Source organism: Filicampus tigris, chromosome 21, assembly GCF_054856515.1.
Source record: "Filicampus tigris isolate MCC_2025a chromosome 21, RoL_Ftig_1.0, whole genome shotgun sequence".
Lineage (NCBI taxonomy): Eukaryota > Metazoa > Chordata > Actinopteri > Syngnathiformes > Syngnathidae > Filicampus > Filicampus tigris.
In genome coordinates this window covers 5061751-5081576 of record NC_141237.1, presented here as the reverse complement: position 1 = coordinate 5081576, position 19826 = coordinate 5061751, and the positions used below count along the sequence as shown (strand labels likewise).

Here is a 19826-nt window from a genome sequence, read left to right as displayed (position 1 = left end):
GTATACATAAGAATATGTGGGAATTAGTGGTGGGATTTTTTTTTTCCCCCAGAAAGCCTGAATTTTCTATTCAGGAACATCATGCAATATATATGCACGGGAAATGTGTATGTGCTTTGCTTGCATTGTGCAATAACTGAAACTTGGATGGGTTGGTTAACCACCCCCCAAAAATATCAGCAGCAACAATGAGAAATTGAAGAAATGGAAAAATAATGGGAAATAGATCAAATGAGAATGTAAATATCAATTAATGATGTACACATTTAAGTGATATATTAAATTGACATATTCAGATGTTTTTCCCAAACACATATTGTAAAGTATAATTTCCCCATTTTTATATTTTCAGAGCATTTTCAGAGCATACGTCTTGTTATTACATCTCCCTGAAACTAGCTGAGTTTGTTGTCTGAGCACTTGACATTCAAGTGTGACCACTACAACAACAACAACAACAACAACAACAAAAACGTCTTATGCAAATTTTTGTTTATTTTATGAAATTGGCCAGCGTTTCGTGGTCTTGCTTGTGTTGAGCTTTACACCATAGCCTGGACAACAGCGCCCCTCACAGGGCTGCAGTGTAACAGCACAGTGAGTTCTAGTGCGTCTTCTTGCAAATGATCTCTTGACACTTTTGAACAGGTCATTGGGATTCTCAAAATTTTTAGGTCCAGGGACCCCTTACAGGGACAGTTTGTTTGTTTGTTTGTATGTATGTTTGTTTGTTTGTTTTTTAAAAAACGACGGTTAAACATTATGACCGTGTCGACCCCGGAATGAGACAAGAATGGAAAAACTTGCCTATTTTGAAGAAGAAAAAAAACGGCTCAAAACTAACATTAAAATACAATAGCATAATACGCACAAATAGGTTCAGTCTTAAATTATATTTAATATTCTTGTAAACCACTTTAACATTATGCAATTTGAAGATTAATGTGGCGCTTAAATATAGGACTAAAAAAATAATGATTCAAGTCAAATTTCTTGCAGGTAAATCTAAATAAAAATAGCACATGGATTAAAGTTTTAAAGTAAAGAATTTTAAGAATTAAATGCAAATGAGGGTGGCTCCGATCATGGATGGATGGATGTACAGTATCATACTTAAAATACAACTCATTTGTACCGAGCCAGAGATTCTTTTGCATACCACTAGAGGGCGCTTGGGTACCACTATGAGAATCACTCATCCATCCACTTTTCTGGAATAAAATGCTTTCTTCCCCCCCGAAATATAGTCCCATTTTTAGAGATGAAAGGCATCTTTTCCAGAATAAAAGATTTAATATGATAATACATTTAAAAAAATAATAATAATGTCAGAACTGGCTGTCAATGTCGTGCAACGTGTGGTCGAATGTGTGATACGGGACCGTGCCAAAGTCCTTCAATGGTGGGGGGAGTGTCAGGGGGGGTTTCCGCGTCCCGACACATGAGCCCACAACCGCGTCACACTCCAAGACTTATTTCTCCCCGTTGACCGCTGCTGACAGTGGTACCGCGGAGCCGCCATGGCGTTCTTTCACTGTTTTTACGGCATGTGCGACGACTGGGTTCGCTATTGTAAGTAGAAAAAGAGAGAGAGAGCGAGTCGCCGTGTTTTGTTTGTTTGTGTGACTGGCTACCAGCTGGGTGGCGCTTGAGTAGACTAAAGCAGGAAGTCGAATGACACGGACTTCAAAGTAAAAGGCTGCCCTGTGGTCGTGCCCGCTAATGAGTCTTTTAAACAATTTAACTGAGCTCTTTGACTAAATGCGATTATGTTAAAATGGTATAGTTAACTGGGTATCATGTTTCGGAAAACGGTGACATGGTAGTTAAAACTATGAGCTTTTATTTTGAAAGCAAAGACAGATGTGTCATTGTATTGCTTTTATCTTAACGGATGTTGTCAACGCAGAGCCCATCCCTGTTTTGTTGTGCTTATTCATTCTCAAACTGGAACAGCAGCTTATTAAACTATTTAAAATGTGACAAATCATAGTTACAATTTAAATACCAAGTATTCATATTATTAAACAGCCGCATTTCAGTTGTCCCACCATTGTATCTAAATAGAACAAACAAAGCAAAGACACAGAATCACTATTAGTTTAACACTATTATCTACTAATAGCTGATGTCATTGTCAAAAGTCCATAGATTAACCTACTTGTGCTTGGTGCGTGATAGCTGGGAATTGTTGAGCAGCCTCCAGCCGCCTGCTATTTTGGTGTGTTTGTGTGAGTGTGTGTGTGTGTGTGTGTGTGTCTGTGCCAGGTGCCAGGAAGTGTGGTTGTGTGTCACACACTTCTTGGCTCAGCATCACAAATGGCCACTGACCTCACTCCACGGGGTTCTTCTCAGATTTTGCAGTTCATATGAGAACCTTTTGACTTTGATTCTGGAATACGTCAATTAACAGGGTTTCTGCAGTGTTTTTTAAAGACATTAAAAGTCATTAATTGGATTTTTCAAAAATTAAGGCCTTAAATGGCATTAAAAACATTAGATACGATGTCCAGAAGCATTAGTTAGATTCAAACATCATTGAATTTTCATTAGTATAAAATGTATCTAAATAAAGCCAAACCTGTCTGAAAAAAACAAGGCCAACAGGCCACCCTAAAAATGTTTTGTCTTTTAAGAATGTTTTTCTACTATTTCAAATGTTTAATAGGGTGAATGTAGCTTGTTTTAATCCTTTCAACAGGTGAAATAGCGTTAATTTTGTCGCCGCGAGAGGGAGCCAAACACTTCCAGGTTTCCATCCGCTGGCGTTTTATCCCAGTCAATGAAAGGCGACACAAGTCTCGTCTCGCAAGACTTGAGTTAAGTCAAGACTTTGGTGTCCTGCCAACACGTTGACAGACACAAGTTGAGCAAATAACTGCAGTCATTCACATCAAATGGCGTCCAGTGGCGCAGTGCGGGAATACGTCTTTGACCGTCCCTCCCTTGCAGTCCCGCTTCCTCCTCTGACTTTAATTACAGGACTGGATCTCAAGCGGCGTCTGTACATGTGAGCGGCACCTGTGTGTCAGCCCATCAAAGCCGCCAGCCTCCCTTGTGGAATTATTATTCAAAGCGAGAATTAAACAGCTCGCTTCCACTCACACCTGCTTAATGTTGTCATTCTCTTGGCTTTGATGCTAGAAAGGGGGGCGGGGAGGGGTAGAAAAAGGGCCAGGTGGAGACATGTGGAGAAGAAGCACATGGACGTGCAACAATGTGGAGAATCAGCAAAACGTGTGCACCTCCTTTGTGTTCTTCTACTGCAATTTCCCAACCTTTGTTAAGCCAAGGCACACACACTAGAAAAAGCACCACAATATCATTTTTTTAATAATTATGTAAAATTCACTGGTGTTTTTTTTTGGGGGGGGGGCACGAACAGATTAATGGCATTTACATGAATTTTAATGACTTATTTTGAGGAGTTTTAACTCATGGCTTTCGGTAGGATTTGCGTCATCTTACACAAAACAAAACCTGCATTCGTGTTTGTGTTTGTATGTGCGGGCATCAAGCCCAAACTGGAAGCCCGTTGAGATAAATCGTCATCCATGCTGGTGTGCGCGCGCATGTGTGTGCGCGTGTGTCTCGGTAATTACTTCATCCTGTCACGGCAGTCTGAGAATGCGAGCCAGTGGGAACTTGCAGTGGCCTCGATCACAAAGTCACAACCAGCGTCTCTTTAGCGCCGTTCCTGCCAGATTAATGATTTCCCCCCCAACCAGATTAGGCGTCCTAACCTGATCATGGTTTGGTTAAAAAGTCATGTCGTGATCCAGTGAGTGAAAACACGTTGCAATGATCGATTCGTCCACTAGATGTCAACATAGCCTCAGCCGTTGTCACTTCACTGGCCAACCTGATGTAAAAGCAAACTACTGTAGACACAGATACTTGTGTACAAATTGCACTTATCGATATGGCTAATTGTTTCAATTATAGGACATAAAAATGCTACATTAAATGTACTTTTGCATCAGCGGCAGTGTGCAACATAACATAGACAAAAAAATGAAGACAAATCAACATTGTGTCATTAAAACGACTGAACAACATTTAATTAAGAATGGCCCGCTAGTTTGATGCTAACATATAATGCAAAACGTCATTGCCATGCTAAAAGTAAGCAATAGTTATGGTTTTAGAAGCCTTTAATGAACAAACTTCATTTGAACACCAACAGTGGAGCCACACGTGTAGACAAATAATATAACAATGATCACGGACATAGATTCTTTATCCTGTACGGAAAATTACTCATTTACAGCATTTTACTGAGTCACTTATAGCAGTAATAGTACAATTCTTTTTTTTTTGTGTGTGTGTGTTTTGGTGTAGAGTATGTATAGATAAATGGCAATGAAACACAAGTATACAGAGTAAGTGTCGATGTTGTCGAAGCACAGCGGCTTGGAAACGAGTCGTAGTTTGGAAGTTTTACGTAGGCTGAATTGGGCCTCCTGCAGCACTTTGATGACAGCCATTAAGAGAGGAAGGGGCTGATGTTTGGACCTCTTTTTGACACAGGAAGCGCAATGTCACTCATTCTTGTGCCTCCCCCGCCCTTGCTCTCCCTCCGTCTCGCTGTCAGATCGGAGGGGGAGGGAGCCGACACAAAAGAACGGTCGCTCGCTGCTTACATTGCTTTGCAGGGTTCTTCCCTGTCAAAGAAAAAACAAAAAATAAGGACCAAGATGTCCCGATGGCGTGTTGGATCAGGTTCTCCCCTGTCTCCCCCCACCCCATCCCCTCCACCCCCGCTCTCTCTCTCGCTTGCGTATGTTTTGGGAAAGGAGTTCTTCAGTGTATACGCTAGATGAGCCTCGTGGATCGTGACAGCTGAGCTCAAAAAGGCCCCCTGATGGATAAACAACACATAAATAGGCGTTAGGCCGATTACAGCAGAATAACAAGAAGTCTTCATTTGTCCCAAAATGGGGAAAGTTTCGCTTCACGGCAGCAGAAGTAGACGCTAGCAGCACGTGAAAATATTAGAAAATAAAAACAATGTATCAAAAAAGCCGGTTTATATTCATTGAATGGAAAACTATGCACGAATTGAACACATAGGTACATCATACAAATTAGCAAATATGCAGCATTAATATTCAGCAGTATTATATGTCGCAAAAAAAAAAAATTACCAATATACAGTATAGTGTGCACACATTGGCGATTACATGTGCAGAAGTGAATAAGAATAAACGATCACTGAATAGCTAAGTAAATGCATGCTTTTTTTATGTATAAATGAAACCGCAGCGAGAATAGTCAGCAGCATTGCACTGTGCTGTATGTGGCAAAAAATGATACAAGTAGCTGTCGAGAAGTCCGTCTACCCTTTGAATGGCGGAGTTCACATGAATAGATGCTCTAGTCGTGAATGTGAACAGCAGCATTAGTAGTCAGCAGCAATGTATGAGGCAAGAATGAGCAATAGTGTAAAGAGAGACGCGCTATGTGTACAGAAGTGAATGCAAACAGCAGCAAGCCGAGTCAGCGGCGTTGTAGGAAGCCCCAAAAAACAAGGCGTGTATCTTTATTTTTGTGCACTTGAAAGCATGTACATGACGGAAATTGAATCCGTCCAACTTTTTGGACTTTGTTCTGGTGACAACGTCGCCTCTGAGTTGGACTCGACAGATCTGGAGTCAGTCCTGCTGCTGTTCGAGGAGTTGGGTGGTTTGGAGCCGTTGCAGTGTGGGAGGGCTGGCAAATTAAAGACCTCTCTGTGAAAGTCCCAGACTTCGGTTACAGTAGTGTGTGCGTGCGTGCGTGTGAGAGCCCAGCCCTCTTTTTTTTTCTCCTCTCTCTCTTTTTGAACCCATCATTAAAAATAAGCCACAGTTCACCCCGATGCACATTGAGAGACAGCCCCAGCAAGAATGCATCTCCTTTTTTTTTTTTTTTCTTTCTCCTCCCTCTTTGCTGCTTCACTAACCAAGCAAGGGAAAAAAAAGTGGGGGGGTTAGGGGGATTTTGTGTGCGTGTGCATGTGTGTGTGTGTGTGTGTGTGAGAGGGAGTTTTTAAGACCCCCTCCTCCCTGTGTAAGGAGAAAGAGATGAATGGGCAAAGGAATGCGGGAGACAAACGAGCGCTCTCGGCAGGAGAGTGGGAATGTCGGCGAGGCCATTGTAGCCCCCCCCCCCCGCCCTCACCCCCAGCGTCACCCCTCCCTGGGCAAAAAGGGGGTGCGAAAAGTCACACCTGAGAGAGGCCGACGTACTCTATCCTGTGGGCAGGATGTATAAGCACTAAAGTCGCTCCACGCAGCCCCTTTCCCCGCAAACTTTTCAACTTTCCGGCCCCGCACCCCCACCCTTTTGCCCCCCCCCCCCCTTCCAATGCAAGGCTTGTCAGCACACAGAGAGCCTTCTGACGTGCCGGGCCCAGATGGTTTTTTTTAGAGTGCCTCTGGCTGTGGATTAAGACCCCGCCATTGCAGTGTCTCCTTCCTACTTCAACCCCCCCGTACACCCCCCCCAAGACCATGTGCAAGTGGTCAAGACAAAGAATGCCCAAAAAGGAGGGGGGGGGGGGGGGAATGCGGAAGGTGGTACAAGTTGAGGCTGATGTTTAACAGCATTCCGCAAAGAGTGTTAATAATGGAAAAAAAAATCTTCCTTTTACCTTTTGGGGATTTTTTGGGGTTTGTTATTGGTAGGAATCTAGTTTAATCACAAGAATGGTCTTTAGTTGGAAGTGGAGGGGTGGGGGGGCAGAGCCATGTGAACTTTTGACCACATGTTGCTGCTTTTAAATGGCAATAGCAGGTCGTTCCTCATGTGACGCTCCAACTCGAGCTAGCAATTTGCACCTAAAGGTCCCCGGCAACTCCACCGTGGTGCGACCTTTGACCTGCATCGGAAAATTCAAGAAAGTAAAAAAACGTCATCTACAAGTTTTGTTATATTTTTCTGGAAGAAACATTTCAGGGTTTCTCGGGTCATTATTATTTTTTTTATTTTGTACTTATAAAATATATATTTAATCAATCATTCATACAACTTTTGTACATCAACAATTTTTCACCAAATTTTGAGAAACAGGCTTTTCATTGTTGCTGTTTTTTTTTTTCTAAAGTTTTTTGTAAACATTTTTTGGCGCACGTTTTTCGGGTTAAAAAAACCTGAATTCAGTTAAATAATCGGCCGCATAACTTTTACAACTTTTTAAAAAATTATTTACAAAAATCACCACTTCACCACCAAAATCATCAATTTTGCTTTTTCTCCTTTGTATTTTTCACCACAAATCTGTCAACAGTCTTTGAGTTGGCTGTTTGTCACAAAAGGAGCTTTTCATCATGCCTGCTTTTGACTTCAAGGCCTTTAAGTGCAATTTGCGGCCTTCTATCAGCATGTGCGTCGGTAATTTTAGCCAAGATGGTTTTGTAAGTGAGCGTTATTGCCCACTTGGCCAGACCTCCTCACATGTGCGGGCCCAGTCAGCGCTGAGTCACGCATCCAGTTTCACTTACCGATTCCCTTGGGCGTCACGGCTGCGGCATTGTTGCCAACGTTGTAAGGCCGCCGCCGGTGACACGAGATGTGTCAGGAGCGGCCGGGCGCTCTCGAGCGACGGCTTAGCGGGAAAGCATGCGTGAGATGCGTGGGCGCGACGGGCTTAGCTAACGCTCGGATTTCTGCACCACAAAGCAGCTGGAATGCGCAAGGACACCGAAGGGGGCTGGAAAGCTTCATCCTGCTCCTTTTTCCTCACCTCCCGCTTATCTCGCCCGAGTGTGGAGTGAGCGATGCGGTCTCTCTCGGCCCCCCTGCAGGCACCACCGAACAAAAGACTAATGTGTCCTCTCCATATGCCTGTTATGGTCAAATGAAGTCAGGGAGACTAGCAGGAAAAAGGCCTAGAGACGCTCCTTCTCATTTAATTGTGTGAGAGAGGAACGTCCTTCATACAGTATGATGAAGGGTTATAGTAGTTTGGGGTATTTCGTTATCCTGAGTTCTTATTTCGTTTTGCTTTTTGAATTCAGTTAGTTTCAATGAGTTTTTAGAGCAAGTTTATTTGTTTTTATTGGTTTTCTTGAAAATGCTTCTTTTTAGTTTTTATTGGTTATAGGATTTGTTTTTTTGTTATGTTACGGAGTTTTTGTCGAATGCAAAATTAAAATAGAAAAGGTGACAAAATATTGTGTAATAATGTAAACTACAATTCCCAAATGACTTTTCGACCTTCCTTCTTCTGTATGGCCGAACAGTAGTTCAGAAATAAATGCATTTGCTCATGTATTATATTGATTGACAAAAATGAAAATGAATTACATTTTTGCTATAATTATACTTTTAATTAATTTTATTAACATGAAATACAGTTTGAGTTGTTTTTTTATTTTAGTTTGTTATTTTAGTTTTTTTTTTTGTTACCAACAATATCCTTGGTGTGATGGTCCAATGGAAAGCATCTCCAAAACAAAATATTTTGGTTTTTTAATATTTGAAAAACTTAAAACAATAAAAGTCACCTTTTTTGGAGATATAGTAGACTTATGAAATCATTTTAGAATTGATTATCCTATCGATTCTTCCATCGGATAATGAATTAATGTCTGTATGGTTTGCACACAATGCTGGTGGCAATGCCTCCGGGCAAAAAAACAACTATGAACTATACTATAAATTATTTTGTGTACCCCAAGTTTTGGCTCGTGGCAGTTTCAGAAGCACTGATTTGAGGTCAGTTAGCCAGTGTTGACACTCACCATGGATCCCTCACAACAATTAGCACGTGCGCCATCCCTGTACTTACTGTTCCAGTAAATCTACAAGTTGCAGCAGTTTTAAGGGCAGTGTGTTTTTACAAGTGGCGCAGTTTTCCTCAACGGGCTGTCCCTCATGCTAAATATAGTGCCGTAGAAAAATGCTCCGCACATACACACGGGCTATTGTGTCTGATGGCGCTCAGGCATCTGGAGTGCACAGACCCCCTCGGTCGACCTCGAGTACCATGTGGCTGAGAGCCCAAGGCCGACGTCTGGTGACTCAGGCTGTCGTCAGAGGACTCTTAAAGGACTCTGAAGGAGCGCACAGGAAGTTATTTAGAATACAAGCCTATACAGTTTGGCAGATAATGAACAGTGCTTCTGCTATATTCCTCGTTACGCTTCTGCAAAAATAGGCCTTAATAAGTCAGACAAAATCCTGGACTTAAAAGCTTCACGCATGATGTTCGGCAAACCCGGTGCGGCTTGCGATCGTGTTTTTTTTTGTTGCTGTTGTGACTCACGATGACATTGAGCCCAGGATGCCTCTGGCCGGCCTGCATTGTGGCCGTGTAATGTCACACGCTGTGAACCGCCCAACTCAGGACAGTGTCCCAGAAAAAGCCTTTTGACAAACCTGTCGGTGGAGTTTTTCTGCGTTTTTATATCCCCAACAAAAATCAGCAAGGCTTGGAAACAGTGACAACATGCGCGTTTCCCTCGCCGTGGCCATTGTGCGTTTGTTTTTGAACGCCCGTCCCTATTATTCCCTCTGTGATGGCTGGCAGGCTGCCGTTGAGGTGTCGCCGGCTGCAGCTGCACTGTGGGACCGTCAAGGTAAACAAACGGCCAACAGAAGCTCAGCCCCCCTCCGCCCCCACCCTTTTTCCCGCCCTTCTGCTGTGACGCCAAGCCCACTGGCAAAGTTCATGTTGCCGCCTGTCGCCATGGCGACGCTATCACAAAAGCCGTCCAGCTGGCCCGGCTGTGTTTACGTGCGGCAGAAAGGGACGGACAAATGGATGTGTTTGTGCGACACGGGCAAATGGTGGACCCTCAGCTCAAACACGGTGCAGCTGGGCTGTCAATGTTAACCGCCCCCCTCCCTCCGCCCCCGTGCAAAGACCGCCCACTCCCCCCTTTGTATTTGTTTGGATGGGCTGGATTTTCACTCGGTCCCCGCGTGAGGGAGCTCGCCCCTGCTCCATCTACTTGTTTTTTTTTTTTTTTTCCAAGTGTCCTATCACAAAGCTTACCAGCATGAACACCTCTGCACCGACACACTCGGTTGAGCCTCAAAGAAGAGGAAGTCTATTTTAGTTATAAGGGCTGCAGAAATGAGCGGTCTCAGGGTGAGGGCGGGGGAGGCGAGGGGGAGTTCACACCGACGTGTCGGCGTTTGAAGCAAGGAGACTTGTCATTCACAAAAATCCTCAGTGCTCTCGGCCGAGATGAGATTCCACAAGTTCCCTTTCAGTGGCCGATACGGGGAAACATTCCACTTTTTGGCTCTCTGAAGTTATTAGCATCGCCTTCCAAGGGTTTACATTGAGATCATTGTAGTGACTGAAAACAGATGTTTTCACAGCAGCAGTATTTGGGAGCTGGCCCCCCCAAAAATAGGGTGCTTCCCCAAGGTGAGGTAGATCATCGAAAATTCATAAACCTGTCCTCGAAACCTAAATCCGATTTAGATTCATCCGCAAGCCCCCAAATTTGCTCAATGTGCGGTATAAAACATGCTAATTTTGGCATAACGGGCAAATGTTAAATAACAAGGCACTTACTGTACACTTGTGTGTCCCTACTCACATTATCAACGCACAAGCCAAATGGAACCTAAAGATGCATTCCATACCCATCATGTGATAGAACACAACGTTTTTAACATTGTAACTATGCTGTATTTCACTTCAAACTAACATAACGCTATTATTTCTGTCGCCTGTGATGAATGTGACCCGAGTACTTGGACCGGCGGTTTAAAATCTCAGTCACGTCAGTGGTGCAAATGTGAATTCATGTGGTTTTGCTGATGCGTTTGTCGTATCTGGTTTAAGCGTGGGCGGGGCCCTTTTGCCGCCAGCCCTGCGAAGGTTGGCCGGCGTATCAGCGGCAGGAAGTCTGTGGTCTCCATTGATGTGGCGCCGTGCCTTTCTATCTAGCTCGCTCTCGTTCTCTCTGGCCCGTGTTTACTTAACCTGTCTGGGCTTTCCAAACAGCTGTCATCCTCTGGAGCGTCTGGCTTGGGCACTGACAGCTTCTCCCGCTTCGTTATCTGAGTGACTTTTAGATGACTTGAGGGGATGGAAGCCCTGAAAGCGTCTGACATTCTAGCCTTTGAACCTGCACGGCGGATGGGGGGGGGGCAGCAGGACCTCACCCTGCGCCGCTCCCTTGTGGACGTGTACTTGGTGACCTTTTGCCCAGATCAAGCCTGCGGGGTCCGTCATATTCCCACCGACAGATGGGGAAAGTCCAGGCGCTCGTGCTGATTGTTGCACGGGATGACCACTGATTCACGATTCACTTACCGTCAAGTAAATGACAGTAAACTCTATTTTATTCCGATATATTATAGCTAATAAAGCAAATGAAGATGTGACCTTTTTTTATACCTATTGTCGTTTTTCTTCAAAGTTAGTGTGCAAAGCGTCGCTTGAAGGTAACGGCTAATGACTGCTTATACCCGTACGGCAACTATACACCTCAGAAAATCCGATGCCATACAGCAAATGTGAAGACGAAGACTGCTATGTTAGCTTCTCATGCTAGCTATCGATGCAATCAATACCCTTTCACGCATGTGTACTTAATACTTGAAATGTTTCAAGTTGTTCCAATAGTACGGCTCACGACTGCGTATACTCGTACGGCAATTATAGACCTCTTTCAAAAATCCCACGCCGCAGAGCAAATGTGAAGACATGGACTGCTACGTTAGCTCCTCGTGCTAGCTAGCCAAGCATTCAATTGCCCTTCCATGCAAGTATACTAAATGCAAGTCGAGGAAAAGCGTGCCTAAAAAGCACATGCGGCTATATGAGAAGACATAGGAAGTCAGCTGCCTCCCATCTGCTTTGCGGCTGGCGACGCGAGGTTATTTTCAGAGCGCTGATGTCACCCGGCAGCCACCGCGCCATTCATCCTCGCGTTTGAAGAGCCGCTCGCTTCTCGAGCTGGCTCGGATGTCCATGCAGGCGACGGGGGCGCGCCGGCGGGGTGAAGGATGAGGATGATGTCAGCCTCTCGGTTGACCTCTAGAGAGAGCGCGGGCCTCGGCGGAGGCTCTAATGGTTTTTTGGGCATGGGTGTGGTTTGAACAGCGCGGCGGCGGCGGCTGTAGCTTGTTTGTATCCCTTTGCAGGCTTTCATTTGGTTTTGTGGGTTTTTACTGTATACGGAGAACTCAAAACTAGGGCAGAATGACTTGAAAAATAATCGAATTGTGATTCCCTCCTCCCAATATTGTGATTGCAATTTAACGTGCTATTGTTTTTTTCAAGGTCCTCTTCCCATGTATTGTTTTTAATTCACACAAGCAATCCATTTATTTGTCGACTACTGTACAGTCTTTTCAGCATTCACACCTTTACAAAAATGGTTGCAAACCTTAATACAGGGAATGTGTTAGGTAATGTTTTTGTACAGGTTTGACCGGTGTGAATGTGAGAGTCTTCATTGTAATGCTGACTGTAACTCAAGAGGCGCTTGCATTGTGACGCACTTGATTGGCTCTTTGGAAGGATTGAGTGCTTTGTACAGTCAGCGTATGGATGGAGCGCTTAGCCATGTAGATCAGTGGGTCAAGAGGCTGACACGCTAATCCCGTTACTGCGCTGGCATTTTTTCCGAAACGGCCCTAATCTGCTGCGCGTTTTCACATCGTTGTCCCTTCTTTCACTGGGCAGTCACAAAAGAGACTACGTTTCCCACAATGCAACACTGCTGTTTGTGGCATGCCCCCGACGCATTTAAACTTTGAGATTATAGTCGTGGCCGTGACAAAAAAAAGCGGTGAAACACTTTTGAAATATAGTTTTCAATTAAGTAACATTGTTAATGAATAACATATTTTTTAAAAATTGAAGAATGTTGAACGTGTTTAGGAAAATGGTGGTACGGTTGGATTTTTATTTTTAGATATTGTAAATGCTGAATTTAAAATTGTTGAAGACTTCTGTTATTTAGAAAAAAAGATCTAGTTGATTTTTAAATTTTTAAAGTTTAATTCATTTGAAATTATTGAACACGTTTACTAATATTTTTGGTTTACGGGTTGAATTAAAAGAAATAATTCAAATAAAGGTAATTTAAACCCATTAAAAGTGCCTTTTTATTTAAAAGTTTTTTTTCAAATTTATTGAGAAATATTGAACACACTAAAAATGTGTTGAAATTGAATTGTCCTTTCCAAATATTTAAGTTTTAAAAATTACAAATCATATAGAGTAACACTAAACTAAAAAAAAAACTTTCTAAATATTCGATTTAAACTTAATTTATTAAAATGCTTTTCTGAAATATTGAATTCTAAATTAATTTGAAAAAACACATTAAACACATTACGCAAAATTGTTGTACGTGGCTGTTTTTTTTTGTTTTTTTTTTACATTTTCATAATAATTATTTTCTAAATAAAAACACTTATTCATCACATAAAAACTGTTGTTGTGGTGTTGCATTTTTTCTCCCCCCAAAATTAGTTTAAAATCAATTATAAAATATTTTACATATTTTGAGGAAAAAAACCCAAACGAATTTAATTGGACTGTCATCACATCACATGAGCCATTTTACTGTATTTGTATTATATCTAATCCTCCTCATTCGTCACCTTAGTGTCGTCATGCATCACCACCTACAAGAAGACCCCTCCGCCCGTCCCCCCGCGGACCACGCCGTCCAAGCCCTTCATATCCATCACGGCGCAGAGCAGCACCGAGTCGGCCCAGGACGCCTACATGGACGGCGGCTCGGGCCCACGCAAGGGCATCAGCTCGCAGCCGGGCCTCTCCAACTCCACCGAGAGCATCGACAGCATGAAGGCGCTGACGGCGGCCATCGAGGCGGCCAACGCCCAGGTGCACGGCCCGGCCAGCCAGCACGTCACCACCAGCAACGTCACCGTCGCGTCCGCCGCCGCCGCCGCCGCCGACAGCAAGGCGCAAAAGGAAGCGCTTCGCAAGTGCCTCTCCATCGGGATCCAGGTGGGTGTGACGAGTGGATAACATCACTTTGAGGAAATGAAAATCGCCTCCTCGTTGCGAGCTGTTTGTCGCTCCCACTTCGTAAAAGACAATTAAACAATTGTCTATGAATAAACTAACATTTTCAAGCAAACCAAGATATTTTTTGCCGAACAAACGGGTGCTAGCTTGATGCTAACATATGAACGCTAACCACTGTATTTAGGTCTCGGCATTTTGCGTCACAACTTGGCCTAAGCAGGAGGGCCGCTGTTGACATAGCTGACCACCCGCCTGCACAAACATGCCGCCAGATCTCCGCCGTCATGCTCGACGCGTTGATTGACAGCCGCTCTGTTGCCGACAGGTGGAGCCGGAGGAGGAGGGGCCGACGGAGGAGCAGTCCAAGTTCCACTCCATTGGAATTCAGGTGGAAGATGAGCGCTGGTGAGTGCAAAGACAACAATGGACGCAGCAACGTGAAACCGGAGCAGCGGGCGCGTCTGTTAGTTTCCAACGCTTATTGAGCCAAGGCGCATTTTTGACGTTGGAAAAATCTTGCCTCTCTGCATTACTTGCGCTCTTTCTATAGCACTCATCAAATGCCATAAGATGATGTCAAAGCCCAGACAAATAGGACAATAAGTAGGCTCTGTCAAAGTTAAAGCATTAATTCAAAGATCAGAGAAAGCTATTAGAGCAGTCTTTGAATCAAAATATCCTTTTAATTTTTTTCCACTTTAATTCCAAGATATTACTCAAGTGAATATCGGTTCCAGGCTTCGTAAAAAAAATGTAGGGGAGAAATACGATTAATTGCGATCAATCATGGAAAATTTTGCGATTGCTTAGCTAAACAATTTTAATCGCTTGACAGCACTAAAAATAAGTCACATCAGGGAGGTATGTTGAAGTTAGCGCTGTCACTATTCAATATGTTTTAATTGATTATTCTACCGATTATCCAATTGAATACGTGGATAAAATTGTATTTCCATTCAGTGTAAAAGTGTATGTATATTTGGAGAGGATAAGAGTTGTGCAAGAGTTCTAAAGAAGGGAAGCTAGCAAAACAGAAAGGGGTTTGTTGTGTCCAGTGTGCAGCAGCTGTCTCAGCTCACTGATGGTTGGCGTCAAAGAGATTGCCCCGCCCCCCTTTGGTCTTCCTCAAGCAGGGGGCCCCCCAAAGTGACAGCTGGGCCCAGAGGATGTGGTGCAGCTAGTGGGAAGGTGGAGGTACAGGGGGAGGGTGTTTGACAGCCATCTGTTGCAGCAGTCATTGTGATTCAGGACACTTTTTTTTCTTTTTTTTTTTTGCAGGCTGTGCGTATGCGTGTGGAGGGTGGGGGGGTCGTTTGGCGGAGTTTTCGTTGTGAGAGGGGGCGCCGTAAAAAAAGAGGCAGCCGAGTCATTCGCCGGCTTTCTCCGTCCTGCATGCAAATTCTGTCGTTTCACACCCAGGGAATTTTAGCCAGAAGAAATGAACTTTCTTTGTTGACATTGCGCAAGCCTTGTAGCTTGTCGCTAATTGCTTACTTTAGGCGCGCTAATGTTGTCGTGATGCAATCCAAAGTAACGAGCGTGATGTCACTCAAAGTAACAGAGTGAGAATAGTGTTCTTTCCTAATAATCATACTTAAGCATTTGGGCAACATCGACGTCACACATCCTGTCAAGAGTCAGACCTTCAAAATAAAAGCATGTGGTGTAAAACTATTATTCCACACTTTGTGGGGCCCTGTGGCGTCTTCTTAAGTTGTCACACTCAAACCGTTTTGTACTTGTTTGAGTGCCTTATTATACTGGCACGCTTTTATTTTGAAGGGCCGACTCTTGCCAGGATGTGGAACGGATTCATGAGGAGAACCAAGGTGCCTGTAAATGCATTGCTTTTTGATTTCAATATTTATTATAGTTTAAATTGTTGAAAAACTCTTTATCGTTGAGGAGTTAACTTGTATTACTAACCAAAACAGCAGCACCTACTGAGGCGCATGAAATGAAGAAAGTATTCTTTGAATGCCTCTCACATCTGCAGTTGAGTAGAGAAACGCTCCCCTAAGTCACTATTTGTGTAGATACGGTCGTTGGATTGTTGCCTTTTTACCTGTTTTTTTTGTTGTTTTGTTTTTTTCCTGGTGAGAGGTCTGGGCATGCCACAGCATTTAAATCTCCCTGTGTGCGCCCGTGTGTGTTCATGTGCAACAGTCGCAGGTCACCGCCTCACCTTGTTTGAACTAGCGTCAAATGAGCGGGAGTGGAAGGAGCCATTCAACCAACATGACACGCTTCTCATTGCGCACGTGTGGTCTTCGTTAGCGGCTTTAAAAGGGGACATCTGATGGAAAATTGACTTTTTGATGGCTCGTATGCAAATTAGTCACGTCGCCGGAGCGCCGTCCCACCAGTCAATGGAAAGGTCTGCCTATTATAGTGTCTGTCCACCTGTGCTGCTGCACCATTTGTGTTTGTGTTCACCCGATACATTTTTTTTTTTTTGGGTTGTTTTTTTGCTGGGGGGGGGGGGCTCAATTTAGCCAACCAAAAGTTACTCCCAAAAATTGAATGTTCCTGTGCTGTGTTCTCCCGCCTCCCATCTTGCCGATAAGCTTTCTTTTCTGTCTGCTTTTAAAGCGTTTGGCCTTGCCCGACGTCTCGGCCCCCTGCAGGAAGTTGTTAGCCGGCCGATATCGAGCGGGCTGAGGTCATTATGAACTGAACACCTGCTTGGAGGAGTTACTCTTTAACTGTGCCACACACACACGCACACACTCGTCAGTGTGTTTGATGTCGGCCGAACTCCACTCCCGTGTGCGCCTCCTCGCTCTGTGTTTCACGCAACAGAAGAGATGAATGAGGAGGAGGAGGGGGGAAGAGGGAGGAAGTGATGAATGAGAAGCTTTAAGGAGGAGTGCATGTCCGGAGACGAGGCGGGCCTGACTTGGTGTGTGTTTGTGTCCGCGCGCGCGTTTATGGGGCAGGTCAAGCCGGGGGTTGCCCGAGATGTTTTCTGCTCTACTGCCGTTTCTAGTCGTAGGCCCTGGTCGCCGTGCCGCGGTGACATTTGAGGACGCACAGCGGCGCATCGAGATACGAGTGACCCAACTTACGATTATTTGGGGGGGGTGGGGATGGCAGACACACATAAAGCTTTAAGCGACTTATATGTGCGCTCAAGCAGTGATTTTAAAGATTTATATTCAGTGTAACGGCTCTCCCAGTCATATATTTTTTATCCTCTGTGAGGAGCTGAGGCCATTCAATTGAGGTGACTGACAAAAAACTTTTATTAAACAGTAGCGTGCTACTTTTGTTTTTTGGAAGGCTGAAAGGGATTAATTGCATTTCCATGAGAAAATACTCATTATTTTGTGGACCCCAAAGTTACGTGTTGTGTTCGTCTTCTTTCGGCAGTCAACGCCGCATGACCCGCTCCAACAGCGTCACCGCCGCCGTCCAGGCCGACCTGGACGAGGCGTCGGACGGGCTGCCGCCGCCGCCGCCGCGCCACTGCGCCACCATGCCGCGCCAGCACTCCCGCGACGCCGCGGCCGCCGCCTCCACCGTCCGCATCCAAGGCTCGGGCAACCACTACCACGCCTGCGCCGGGGAGGATTACGGCGAGGCGGGATTCGACCCGTCCATCCTGCCCCCTCCGGACCCGTGGATGGACGGCGCGGCCGAGCCGGAGGCGGCGCTGGAGGCCGTCAGCCGCTTGGTGTGCCCGCGAGACGGACGCTGGTTCCTCAAACTGCTGCAGGCCGAAACGGAGCGAATGCAGGGATGGTGTCGTCAGATGGAGCAGGACCAGACGGACAACCAGCTGCCGGATGACAGTGAGTCACTCACTTAACATACATTTTATAGTTGACGCATCTGAGCTGGACAGCAGCTGACAGGGTCACCACATTTTTTTTTTAGCAACTCAGAGTGGGCTACGAAGGGCTACCAGTTTGAAATATCACGTTTGCTCAAATGACCCGTGTTTTACGTTTTCAAACGACCGCGCCGAAAGCGGTACCGGGAAATCACAATTTCCCGTGGAGGGTTATTGTTAAAACAGGAACGTCCAGGCTACTCATGTGGTCCATGTTGGTGACCTCTGCTAGAAAATAGTTTCAATTACACTTTTTAACTGTGGATGATTTCAAATGTTTGAAACGGAAATATTTCGATTGCATATTGAGCGCGTTAGCCTTTGAACACGCTAAAAACAGTTGGGTTCAAAATAACAGCGTTTTTGGTCCAAAATGTACCCATCCACAACTTGGGTCAATTTGACCCAACTTTCTTGGTCCACAATGTACCGATCCACAACTTGGGTCAATTTGACCCAACTTTCTTGGTCCAAAATGTACCGATCCACAACTTGGGTCAATTTGACCCAACTTTCTTGGTTGTTTTTGCAGAAAACAACATTCCAAAATGAGTAATTTTGTTCAAAACAATGCATGAAAGTGGGTCAAATTGACCCAATTTGTGTATCGGCCCGTTTTTGACTGAAAAATGTTGTTATTTTTAACCCAACTGTTTTTCGAGTGAAAATCGTATTCAATATGTTCCTATGTTGTCACATGATGTTATATATATATATATATATATTTTTTTTAATTTCTATGTAACTTAGCATCTTTTTGAAGTACTGCAAAAGCTGGACAATAAATGTGACCTTGGAAAAGAAAGCATTACATCACTGTAGTATTCGGATGTGGGAGAGCATTTCTAGTAATGATGTCATCGCTTTGCCGCTGTCATGCCGTTGCTTCACTGATGCATTCTCCCTGCCAGTGCGGCAACATGCCTGCAGTATGCGCTAGGCGGTGTGAGTAATCGTGCTGTACGTGTGTGTGCGTGTGTGTGTGTGTGTGTGTGCGTGCGTGCGTCTGTCTGCAGTCCTGGGCAAGATCCGCAGTGCAGTGGGGAGCGCCCAGCTGCTCATGTCCCAGAAGTTCCAGCAGTTCCGGGAGCTGTGTGAGGAGAATCTGGTATGTCACCTCATCCTCTGCGTGCCTCCCCCCCCCCCCCCTCCCCTCCTCCCCCCACCCCCCGATGCCTCCTCCCTTCTTGTCTCACTGGCGACACTGACGTCATCCTGCACAAATCACCCCGACGGGGCGAGTGAGGCGCTCGTTGACTATGCATGCGGCCAGCGTGCGCCGGCACAAGATGTCCCCGGCAAATTGACTGAGCCGCCAGGAGGCGGACGCAGACGGAATGCGGCCACGCCATGAATGCAGCATCATCCACATCATCATTTCATGCACCGTAATAATGACGTGCACGAGCGGCATTGATTAAACATTGCAATTAGGAATGCGCAATATGGAATGGAAACTAGGGATGACATTAAAAAAAAAAAAAAAATCGATATTGTGATTGATTCTATAGTTAGCGCTTACGATGCTAGATGGATACAACCAGCCGTAGTGGTGATACCAGCAAAAGAATCTAGCTGCGGGACTAATATCCGTATCATGATGTAATACCGTTATCAATCCAAACATTGATATTGTGTCCCCCCAGAACCCTGACGCGAACCCGCGACCCGTCTCCCAGGACCTGGCGGGCTTCTGGGACATGCTGCAGCTGTCCATCGAGAATATCAGCCTCAAGTTCGACGAGCTGCACCAGCTCAAAGCCAACAACTGGAAGCCTCTGACGCCCCCGGAGATCCAGGTGCCCCTTTGGAACTGCTGTTTTGTTATTATCATGATTTGTATTATTTTTCTCATTATTATTATTTGGGAATGGCTAATGGCCGCTAACCTGCATGGCCCCTGCTGCTGTTGTGTGTGTTTGGACCAGTCGGTGATATGATATGATGTTATCGCGTCAGCGTCAGTTTTGCCATACAACAAAACAGTATGTTTGAAGATAACCGTGTACGATGCATCACATAATCTATTTTTCT

The 19826-nt window shown here is 44.9% G+C and overlaps 1 protein-coding gene across 13 annotated transcripts in view; it reads left to right on the top strand.

Annotated features, from left to right (window-relative positions):
• dlgap1b (discs, large (Drosophila) homolog-associated protein 1b) overlaps positions 1-19826 on the top strand; it is an 80904-nt gene that overhangs the window by 53690 nt on the left and 7388 nt on the right. For all 13 annotated transcript variants that reach the window (XR_015084222.1, XR_015084220.1, XR_015084221.1 and 10 more), the window contains 5 exons: positions 13569-13936; positions 14283-14362; positions 17330-17751; positions 18809-18900; positions 19439-19591. Coding sequence is in view for 9 of the 13 variants with exons in the window: in XM_086020479.1 (XP_085876605.1) it covers positions 13569-13936; positions 14283-14362; positions 17330-17751; positions 18809-18900; positions 19439-19591 (1115 nt within the window). In the remaining 4 variants the exon portion in view is untranslated. The remainder of the gene's footprint in view (positions 1-13568; positions 13937-14282; positions 14363-17329; positions 17752-18808; positions 18901-19438; positions 19592-19826) is intronic.